Source organism: Pipra filicauda, unplaced genomic scaffold, assembly GCF_003945595.2.
Source record: "Pipra filicauda isolate LSUMZ 115617 unplaced genomic scaffold, ASM394559v2 scaffold175_size1500280_pilon, whole genome shotgun sequence".
NCBI lineage: Eukaryota > Metazoa > Chordata > Aves > Passeriformes > Pipridae > Pipra > Pipra filicauda.
Genome location: NW_024104273.1, coordinates 600,337 through 612,512, shown reverse-complemented (window position 1 = coordinate 612,512; position 12,176 = coordinate 600,337). Strand labels below are relative to the sequence as shown.

The window sequence follows — 12,176 nt, the reverse complement described above, 5'->3', positions numbered from 1 at the left end:
AAAACCATTAATTCTTGTTATATTTTTAACTTTAAAACCTTCCTAATGCTGCCAATAGTGGTTTTTTTTCCAAATTTTGAGAAAATGATTTATCTCTGGGATGAAAACTACCACAATAAGCCTATCTCTCTAATTTTTTTTTCGCCCAGTCTGAGGGTTTTATAATCATTTTGAATTAAAACCCCATGTAACCGGATGTTCTAATGAATGGGGGCTTGGGGCCAGAGATCCCCATTTAATTATTGGACCCTGCTGAAACAGGAGCAAGTGGTTACACAACCCAGCAGCTGCTGGGCTGGACATGGTCTGTTGGTGGGAAGGAGGCTCCTACTGTAGGTTTACCTCTCTCCTGAGAGAGGTAAATCCCTAAGGAAGACCATGGCCCGCCCTCTGCTTAACATGGGCAGAATGACATGTTTTGTTGCTTCAGTTTCAACATGTCCTCTGGTTTTTTTTGGAAGAGGAATAAGACTGGATCCAGAACATACATGGTGGTGATGGTGAACACTGGTGAAAGGTGTGCTGCTCTCATGAACAAGACTGAACAGAGGAAGGCACCAAGGGGAAGCAATGAAAGCACATGAAGAAGTAGAAGCATTGCAGAAAAGTGGAGCAAAAATGGTACCCAGTGGAACCTGTCATAATGATGGCTCTTCTCTCATTCTGAAATGTGAGAGAGTGATGACAGAAAAACTCTCCAGTGCCTTATTGGCTACGCCTCAGGCAAGCTTGCAGAGTCAGACCTGAGCTGCTTTCTTGCATCTCTAAAGGAATACCCCACCAACACCCCAAACTGGCAGTGGCCACCCAGACTGTTGTTCGTTGGTGAGTTATGCAGCAGCATGTGATTTCTGCAGTTGCTGGTGCAACTTGTGAAACAGCAGTGTCTGACTTTAGAAAGGATGAAATTGCATAGACTGTGCAAATAGTTGGAGTGGAGTTGTCTGGCACTTCAGATCATACGAGCGTGAAGGTTGACCTCAGATTACTCTGGTTATACTGCTCCCATTTCACCCTGTTCCTCAGCCTGACCCTTTGTCAAAGTAAAGAGAATTTATTTGGAAGACTTGAGTCATACTTTTCCCTTTCTCCCACTTGTTTAGCAGAGTGTATGCAATACTTGGGAGGGAACAGACGAAGACAAGGGAGAGAACTGGCTGTAAAAAATGAATACATCCTCACAGCACACTTTGGCAATGCAGACCTTGAGAGATTACTGATTGTGCCTTCCTCTGACTTGCTCAAGATGGAAGGGCGTGAAAGGGACATTGGGTTCCTGGGGCAAACATGGAGAGAAAATGATAAGCAGCGTTCTCTCTGCCAAGAGAACCACTGCTGTGTGAAAATGCAGTACAGAAAATGCATGATAGATCGTGTCAGCATCTCTTGTGATACATTGGCATAGATGAGAGAAGATTTTGACCGTTGCTTTAGAATGAGTACACATGTACATGGTCTGGATCAGGGAGCGTTTTTTTTGCTCTGATGGTAAATAAGGCATGTGTTATGGAGTCCTTACCAAAAGGGCAGAAAGGCATATGTGCCCACCCAACAGCCAAGTTCAAATTCTTCTCTCCTTAGATGCTTAAAAATAGTTTAAAATTAGATGCTTTAAGTACTGTTATTCCAGCAGGATTACTCAATACTGAATTTAGCCTTTGGATTCTCCCCATGGCCACAGTCTTCATTTTAACTCCCCAGGAGAGAATGCCACATGGCTGCTTTTCTATCTGATTTTGGTGGGGAAAGGAAAATCTTTTGCAGAAGCTGGGGAAAATGTATAGTATTCAAGATTTTTCGCACCATGTTTCCTTCAAAGCAGGCAGAGGAAGTGCATAATTATTTGGAAATTAATTTGGCAGGTTCTTCCCAGTGCTAGGCTGTTTAATGCATCAGCTGGTCACACTTAAATAGTTTAGGGCTCACTTACCGTTTTTGATTACACCTGAGATGGTTCACAGAAGTTGTTTTGACAGGGCCTAACTTTCTGTTACTAAGCTGCCTGATTTTTTTTCTAATGAAGCGTTTAAACCCTAGTCAAAACAGTTTTTCAAAATCTTCAAGCTAACTTAACAGGGTAAGTGTTCGCTCTGCTTCCACTGCCTGTCAGAAGGAGCTAATGTGTTCAACATTATTTCAGAACCTGATTGCAACCTTTTTACAAATAAGCAGAGATACAGAGTAGTGTTGTAGTAATTCTAGTCTTATTCAAATTAATCCCAAAATAATTGGAGTAACAATGCATAATCAGCAAACTGTTAAATACATTAGATCCTACTATTTTCTGTTGAATTTACTCCAACTAGGGGAAGAGCACTGTGTGTTTTTTGGCAGTAGCTTGTCTGGAAAATGAAATAAGTGAAACTATTCTCATGGAGAAGGGGATGGGGAACAGTTTCAGAACCTCAGATTCTGTAATGCACTTCTTTAAGAAACTGGTGGCTCAGTGAATGAATACCTATGTTCGTTTCGATAACAGCAAGATTTTGTAATGTTTCTGTTCTGTTATTCAAGGTATAATCTCCTACTGAAGTTAGACCTGAAATGAAGTTCTCAGCCTGTGGCATAGTGTTTATCAAATAGCTTCAGTCTGCAGCTGTCTGTATTCAAGTGGCTCTTTCTTCTCCAGCCTTTTATACACCTCAGGAGCTGGGACCACAAGAATTGTGTCATTCTGGAGATGTTGGTTTTAGCATCACTTAATATGACAGATTCACTGCCGTTGTCTATCTTACTTTTAAAAAATGGTCATGAATCATAATTTAAAGCATTCTGCAATACTGTGCGTTAAAAAAGTACAAGGTTGCTTGACTGCGTTATTATACAGTACAGTGCTTGTTTTGAAAAGATGTAATATGTGAGCCTGCTGAATGTTTGGGCATATTCAGCAACACACATACACAATGCCGCTTTTTTTGTTAATAGAAGGTTCACTTGACACAACACGCACCAGTGTTACCTTCCCAACACTGATTTACACAGCTTTGAAACCTCCTTTCAGGGTTTCATGTCTGCTGTATATGTAAGATGAAGAGCCAGATTACAGAAAAAGTTACTGATAGATATCTTTCCAGGGGATCTTGGCAAGAGTCACTGGTATCACCAATACTGTTTCCGATATCACTTTCATCCATTGCAGCGATCTGTCAAAACAGGTGTATTTATAGGCCTTGGGGGACTAAAACAAGAGATCAAACATTTGCATAGCATTTTCCATCAAGTTCCCAAGGCTCAAAGGAATTTGATATGTTTCCAGGGATTACTTGGCTGTGCTGGGTATTTCTATGTTCTCTATAGTAATCAATGTCCTGCTGCTGTAGTAGGTCTTGGAACTAGAAAAAAATCTTCTCTCTTCTACCAAGGAAATCATCAACATAATGCTTCAGAAAAACTCACAGGTTGGCTTCAGAAAAATTCAGAAAAATATTTAAATTCACATCAGAGAAAACCGTGACAAAAGCTCACTTAATATGAGGAATTAAGGTAAATTAAGAAGTAGTGCACCAGTGCAATTAATTGGAGCTACTTTGCTTAAAGAGTGTGTGCCGTGTGCTAAGATTTTTTCATGCTCTGTCTTGGCAGCAATTAAGCACTAGGGTACTAGAGGCTGCCTACTCCTTGTGAAGGCATGGAATAGTTAATGGGGTAGAGCTCTGGAAGAGGAAGAATCCCACTAATTGTGCAATTCTCCTGGCACTGGGGTTTGGCAGGACGCATGTCCTCACAGTGAACCTATGCTGGGTGTGCCGCCCTTTGTAGAGTGTGATGCACAGCTTCATGTGCCTCAGGCTGAAAGAAATAATCATTTTCAGCAGGGTGAGGGAACTTGAGTGCATAACTTTTTGGGGCTAGCATGACAATCGTGCCTTTTTAGGAGATTTATGTTTACTGTATTGCGGCATCCCACTTTTCCAAAAATTTCCAAAGGTGATGGTGGTGAGTGATAAGGAGACACAGTAAAGTGAGTTGAGTTAATGAATGTAGTTCTGGGACTATAAAGAATTTGTTTAAAGGTGAAGTGCACAGGAAAAGAGTATTTTTCACTTAGTTTTAAAGGGAGAGATTAATGCAAGTTCAGGAAGGGAGTATTCAGCTGGATCGATATGTGAAGAAGGTGCCTCTTTTGGCATAATTCCAGATGGAAATAGTGGACCATGATAAAGGCATTTCAATTCATAGTTTGTCAGGACATTATTAAGTGGCAATTAAAGTGACTTAAGTGTTCCAAAGCACGGGTTTCTGAGGGCTAGCAGATGACAATCCAGAGATTAAAGACATTGAAATGCAGATCTGCATTGTTATGAAATGACTGTCACAATATATGTAACTTAATTCTGGGAGACATTACTTTCATAAACTCCTGTTTTCAAGAAAGCTGCATGAACAGTTCTTTTACTTCTGTGAGTAGAGAATTGTTGTCTCCTTCCATTCTTTACATGAAGTAATTAGCTTGCAACCCTGTGCACATTTGCTCCAGGAAAAGAATGATCAAAAGTTTTCTGCCCTCCACTCTTTGGAAATGTTCTGTTGACTGTGAACAATCTTTTCTTGGTGTCTTTAATCAATAGTAGCAAAAATTTCAACTGAGGGAAGTTCTATTTGCATGTGAGAGAAATGAAGGGTGCGTTCCTGGGGCCATGTGTACTCTTCCACAAAATCTGGTGGCGTGGAGACTGAGAAACTGTGTTCAGAGCTGGTGTATTGTGACAGCTGCAGCCTCAACTCCAAAACTATTTGATCTGACTGTTAATACCAAGATTTCACTTCCCATCCACCTCCTTTTTAAACTCACTCTCAAGCGTACTGCCTTGTACCTTTATCCAGCAGCTACTTCATTTTTTTTCCAATTTTTTTTCTAATTCCAGGCCTTTCAGTTTAGTGTGCATAACCTTGTGAAGAATGACAAAATTATTTCTTCTGGGGAGTTCACTTCTTCCAAGGGTGATGGTTTTTATACCGTGTGATGGAAGAAGATTTTGGTTTTTTCTTTGTTCAGACAGCTCTTCTATTTGAACAAATCTTGAGAAATTAATTACTTACAAAATAAATGTATTTTTTTCTATTTTTGATAGACACTTCTGCATTTGTCACTGTAGGCTGCAGTAGAAGAAAGAAAATTGTTTTGCACTATGTAGCTGATTGGTGATTTTTTCTTTTACATTATTGGAAATATCAAGGGTTCACGGAATATTCACTGTATCGGCAGCCTGGTATCTAATGAGGTTGTTTGGACACTGTTCTCTGAGCTGGAGTAAAATCTTTGGAATGTGTTGAAATTTAACTGAAAGTGGGGGAGGTTTTTTAACAGTGAGCTTTAGGTAAACTGCATCTTTTTAAATTTCCTGGGCAGCTGCCTTTCTCCCTTTGATGTACTGTGCCTGGTGATGCTGTTAATGAAATGCATAATTATGTGTTATATAATAAAACAGAGCTAACATGAAGGTGCCTAATAGAGTATAATGATGTGGAGGCCTGAGAAACTAAGGACCATGGGGGTTGTTGAAAAGTGCCTCTGGTGACAAAGAAGATGTTTAAAGAGGTTTGAATAACTGTGCTGATAAATAAATTGTAGTCTCTCTGTGTGTAAATGACATTTTTCTAGATTTTGTATATAGAGAGAATATTGAAAAAAATAGGTACAGTTTACTAGGCTGCTGATGTATGAAGTGTCAGCGCCAAGTGCTTCCAGTGCCTATTAGTGCTGCTGGCTTTGCATAGGCGGGTGCCCTGGGCAAAGACATTTCTGGCGCAGCCTGCCTCACCCACAGGACCAAAAGAAACTGAAAAAAAATCTGGCAATATGCACAGAGAGTAAACTGCATTCTAAAGAGCAGCCCCTACAATTCAGTCTTGGAACGAGTATCGATAAATGAAACATCACGTTTAATGGCTGAAGAGTTGTAGGCATTTGATGGCTGTCCCTAACTTCCCCCTCTTCTTTCTCTGCTTTTGCCACCCATATTTTATGTCTCCCTCTGTAATACTCTGTATAGCTTGTTCCTTTCTGAGATTCTTTAGGAACTGGTTTGAACACATAGGTATTTTTAAAGGAGAGGCTGCATAAGCTTGCAGCCCTGGACCGCATGGGCTCCTGATGGTGCTGGACTGTGGCTGAGCTTGCTTGGCTGCTGTTCTGGGCTCACAAGGACCTGTCTGCTGGGAGAATTAGCATGCAGAGAGCTTCAGTGTAAATTTACAGCCTGCTAGTTACTTGGCATTAATTCCCTGGGTGAATGATTCTAGTACTTACTAAGAGTGCTTTTGTGCAGGTTAGCTTTAAGAGTACTTTTGTGTGAGTTAGGTGGGCTCCTTTTTGAAGGTGAAGTATGCTGGTTTTCACTTTCCAGGCACCAAGGGTACCCAAATGGGCAGTTAGTGCAGAGTAGCTAATATGCAGTAAATTCACACCCAAGCTCACGAAGCATGAACTTCCTCATGCAGCCGAGTCCCGAGGTTCTGCACTTTGTCTCTCCCAGCAGGGAGCAGATGGCCCTTCTCTAACCATGGAATACTAATAAAGCCCTCTGAAGAGCACATATATGTGTGTGTAGGTTCATGCCTGTCCATATGTTTATATAAGATGACTTGAATCTATCACAGTTCTTGGATTAACTTGTTCTTTCTTGATTTTTGTCAAGATACCCTAAGGAGAACTTTGCTGCTGAATTGCCATCATCCTTGTCATTAATAGACTGAGGTTTTAGCTGCAGGTTTTGATGAATTCTTTCTTCTTCTTCAGCACTAAGAGCAGCATGCTTTTTCTTTTCAATATATGAGTGACTGCATCTTTTGTGTGTGAATCTTTCTTTGTTACAATTCCCTTCCCCAGCATTTCTTATTTGATCTCTCGAGTTAATTCTAGTTTTTGATATGCTTTTATGCCTAATAAATGTTCCCTCACAACTTGAGAACCCCCAGTAAGAAGGAAATAAGATTTTCTCTAGCTCTCCAAGTACCTAGATGTGAAATCAAGTTAATTTTTAAATAAGACTTTCTCATTAGGCTTGGTTTTAAATAACTTGATCTATAATTAGTGTACAACTTCACTTTAAGGTCAAATAATGGGTTAAATTTTCATGGAAAGTTTTCTTGGAATTTTATAAATGATTTTATCTCTTTTTTATGCTTACTCTTCAAATATATAGTTGATTTCTACGTCATCTGCAGATTTGCTTTATGTTTTCACTCCAGTATTGCCTATTTCCAAGAAAATTTCCTTTCACAGAAGTTGCCTCTCCAGTTTCCATCTGTAGTGAGAGTTCAGCCCAGCTCCACCAGCTCTATTTTGGCCCAAGTTTAAATTTACTTCCACACAAAAGATATTGCTCAAAATGCTTTTAACCTGTCTTTTTTAAAATGACCTCAGCCATACTAGCCTGCCAAAGATAAACAGCATTTCTACTCAACAGGCATTAACTCTTGGAGGAAGTGAAGTCCAGTGCTGAACCCAGAGGCACTTGCTCTGAGCATTCAGTGAGCTGTTGTAAAGAGGAGCCATCCTGCCCCCAGATGCCAGCACTCAGGAAGGCTGCAGGGCTGAGGAAAATCAGCACAAGCCTGAAGGTTTCTCAGTTGCAGGTGTAAAATGATGCTGAATGTTTCCAACAATAATGACGATCTGGGCCAGGTCAGCTTTACTGTTCCTCCTAGAGGATAGGAGGGTAGGAGGAAGGGATAAAATAGGATGAAAACCAAGAAGAGGTGACTGGAAAGCAAGACTGGTTCTTGCTGGTTTTTGCTGTTCTGAAGATATTCTGTATAGTTAAAACAATCACTTGAGAGTGTTTTTTAGACAGAGTGTGTTTTAGAGAATGTTTTTTAAGTTTCAAAAGTTTTTATATTTAGAGTTTCAGAGTGCTTTTATAGCTTTTTAGAGTGTTTTTATATTAACTTTTAATATTGGTTTTATTGTGGAAGAGTTCCCTGTAGCAAGATACTTTAAAAAACCTTAGAAGGAATCCATAATAAAGGAGTATCCATCTGTGTGAATGAGTTGCAGCAGATATGATGAAGTAATTCTTAAAATCCCACAGTTGCTGTTTTCCTTTTAACTGACATGTTCCTGTTTTAAATAAAACAGTTGAATGCTAGGTTTAAAGAGACATTCAAAGAATGCTGTCGTGTTATTAGAAATCCCTGGCTATGTCTAAGCAGAAAGGACAGTTGCATGACCCTGTCGTACATGGCTAACTATGCCATATGAGTCCCTTGTTGGGATATGCTGTAAATCATCCTGAATGTTATCTTTCCCAACCCAGAACAGAGACAGAACGAGGGTTAAAATGTAAGTCTGGATACATTTGCTGCAGCTTATCATGAAGAAATGTGTTTATTGGCATTCTTTGAATGTAGATACTTGGAGTACTTAACAATCTCAAACTAATGAGGTCTGTTAAATGGCCATGTGCTGTGATTCACTTTGTCTGAATTGGAGAAAAAATTCTATTCGAAAGCCTCTTAGTCTTATGAGGAAAATTTTCATTTAGTCCCAGGGTAATTGCTAAAGAATGTAGCTTTTTAATAGGATGCAATGATAGAGGAAATAGTGGGATGTGAAAGGAGACATCAGTTTTTACTAAAAAGTCTTAATAAGGTATCGTAAAGGGAATATTTTGGTGCAGTCATTTTCACCATGAAAAATATTTGACTTTATTGTGAGTTGGGCATAAACAACATTAACTGCATTCACGTTGCTCTCTGTTTTTTGTAGGAGAATTCACTATGAATCCTTTATTCAAAGGCAGTTGTACTGGTCTACTTTGTTAAGTCACTGCTACCACACCTGTTAGATATTTGCAGTAGTAGGTCAGGTGAACTTGGTCTGCCTTTGCACTTAGTTATGGTGGTTGTAGCCAACCACGGAGGTAAAACAATTAGCTCAAGGAGAATAAAGTACTAAAACATGCTACATACTTTTCCACTCATCTGACCATACCCTCGCTACACAGGTAGAAAGGACAAGTATACTCAGGAAAGATGTTTTAGGTGAGATACCATCATTTGTGCCTATTATTTTCTAAAACTAGTGCTCCAGTGCCAATTCATGGATTTGTGATCATAGGGACAGGGATGCCTGCACCATGCCTTGTACTGCCAAACATTGCCCTGCATGGTAACTGATGTTCCTGCTGCTTGATTTCCTGAGCTGGACTTCTGTTGAAAGCTGCTTCATCCCTTTTCTGGCATCCTTCAAGACAGTGTTTGTACAAGGAGCTTGCTCTGTCAGGAAGCAGAAGTATGGGAAAACAATATTATATCTCCTGACCTCAGCAAAAAAGAAAAAGTATTTGGATTTGTTTGTATTTTTTAGTATTTGTCACAATGCCAAGCTATTTTAAGCAGTCTGGCTACTCCATCTCTACTTACCCTTCTCTGATACATCAAAATTATCACAAGCCACCTGAAATATGGGAATCAGATGTGAGTTTTAATGTAAATGTTGCACTTCAAGATGATAGGGATGGGAGGGGGAGCTGTTACTGCATCAGCCAAGATTCTCTAGTGGAAGTGTTGACTGATTACCTATCCCTAGGATGGAGGGGGGATACTCTTCCCCTTTCAGTGGACTGAATTGCTTCCCATTCCCTTGTGAAAGAATACAATCCTGTGCAACTGTTGCCTTCATCTGCAGGTATAAGAATAAAAAGGGAAAGCCCTTTGTTCTGTTTTCTCCTTAGGTAGAGATCACAAATGATGTCCAGTCCTTGCTACTGAAAATGCTGGCTGTCACGGTGGCCAAGGTGGTTAGTGACTTGTTCAACATATCCCTCCTGAAGCTGAAATGCATTCCCTACTTGGATGTGGTATCCTTTGCTCATTACAGAGTCAAATGGTGAGGTCTCTCATGTTGCTGATCCTCAAATTTTCTCTCTCACGTTCTTCACAGAGGCTGTATGGGTTCTCTGAAACGCGGAGCTTAGAGGGAAAAGGACTAGAAGGATCCTGAACAACTTCCTCATGGTGTGATATGCTGTAAAAGTAGAACAAAAGAGACTTCCTTTCTCTTCAAATTTATATTTGAATAGTATACATCCACAGCCAAAGCAGAACACTTCAACTGTCTTTTCTCCCAGTATTGAGGTCTACTGACAATCTCTTAGATTCAAATGACCCTTTAGAAGAACAAAATATTGGTGACTGTCCACACTTTCTTCTAAATGTAGCCGTATCTGAAAGCTTTTAACAGGCCCATTGAATGGTAGGTATAATCTAACTGTATTTATAATGAGAGGAAAAATTGCCAGGATGTGGTAGGAGGAAATAAGAACAATCTGTGACATTATGGGTGATTTCTATATGTACCATGGCAGATAAAACAGGGAGGAAGAAGCCATAAAGTTTCCCATGGTATTCCAATTAGATGACAAGCCCATGGAAATAATTATAACTGCTTTCCTAGTTCAGAGTGAGGTCCTATTCACTTGAACGACATATCTATCTATCTATCTATCTATCTATCTATCTATCTATCTATCTATCTATCATCATGGCTAGGCTTCGCAAACGAAGATTTGGGAAGGGCTCTACCCATGTTTGTTACAAATATATATATATATATGGCATATATATATATAATTTTGTTTTCCTCCCACTTCTTTATTTTTTCTCTCCAAACGCATTAAAGAAAGTTTCTGGATAACTTGGTCAGACTATACCAATACTCTAAAGCAAAATGTAGTATCACAACTTGGTAAAGATACTTTACAGACTGCCAAGGTTTAGTCTAAATCCGCTTAGACATAGTCTGAATAGGCTGATACATATATGAAGTAGCAGATGTAGTTGCTAAGCTGCTCTTCATTATATTTAAAAAGTCATGACAGTCAGGTGAAGTCTTCAGTGACTGGAAAAAGGGAAACTCCACACCCATTTTTTAAAAAGGATAAAATGGCAGACCCCAGCAACTACCAACCACCCAGCCTCACCTTTGTGCCCAGTAAGATCATGGAACAGGTCCTGTTGGAAGCTGTGTCAAGGCATTTGGAAGATAGGGAAGTGATTTGAGACACCCAATATGGCTTCACAAAGGGCAAATTATACCTGACTCATCTAGTGGCCTTCTATGATAGACTGCATTACTGGACAAGGGAAGAGCTATGGGTATCATCCACTGACTTCTGCAAGGTCTTCAATACAATCCTGTATTGAAGGGACTTTTAACTAATTTGGAGAGGTAGGGATTTGTTGGATGGAATGTTTGATGGATAAGGAATTAGCTGTTTGGCTGCATCCAAAGAGTTGCAGACAACGGCCCAATGTCCAAATGGAGATTAGTAACAAGTGGTAACTCTCAGGAGTCCATACTGGGACTGGTACTGTTCCATATCCTTATTAATGACATAGACAGTGAGACTGTACCCTCAGCAAGTTTGCGGATGGCACAAAGCTGAGTAGTGCCATTGATATGCTTGAGGGAAAGGAGGCCATCCACAGGGACCTTGACAGGCTGGAGGAGTGGGCCATTTTGAACCTCATGAAATTCCACAAGGTCCTGCCCCTGCGCTGGGGCAGTCACCGGGATCACTAGAGACAAGGTAATGAATGGACTAAGAGCAGCCCTCCAGAACTGGGGATATTGGTAGACAAAAAAAATTAGATATGAGCTGGCAACGTATAATTGCAGCCCAGAAAACCAATTGTATCCGGGGCTGCATGAAAAGAAGTGTGACCAACAGGTTGAGGAAAGTGGTTCTCTCCCTTTACTCTGCCCCTGAGAGACCCCACCTGGCACACCGTATCCAGCTCTGGGGTCCTCAGTACAAGAAAGACATGGATCTATTGGAGCGGGTCAGAGGAGGTCTAAAAGAATGATCAGATGGCTGGAACACCTCTCCTGTGAAGAAATGCTGAAAGAGTTGTTGTTGTTCAACCTGGAAAAAAAGACTCTGGGGAGACCTTATTACAGCTTTTCAATACTTAAAGGGGCTTATAGGAAAGATGGAGAAAGACTTTTTATCAGAGCCTGTAGTGATATGGTAACCGGGAACAGTTTTAAACTAAAAGATGATTGGTTAGGTTGGACATAACCGAGCCAGGTCAGATGGGGCTTTGAGCAACCTGGTCTTGTGAAAGGTGTCCCTGCCCGTGGCAGAAGGGTTGAAACTAGATGATCTTTAAGGTTCCTTCCGGCCCAAAAGCTTCTGTGATTCTATGATTCTATGACACTGGTCTCTTCA

The 12,176-nt window shown here is 40.3% G+C and overlaps 1 protein-coding gene across 1 annotated transcript in view; it reads left to right on the top strand.

Moving 5' to 3' along the window:
* LOC113984062 (chloride channel protein D-like) overlaps positions 1 to 12,176 on the top strand; it is an 83,649-nt gene that overhangs the window by 40,235 nt on the left and 31,238 nt on the right. Inside the window, 1 exon segment of the mRNA XM_027713764.1 lies at positions 9,678 to 9,832. Coding sequence (XP_027569565.1) covers positions 9,678 to 9,832 — 155 coding nt within the window.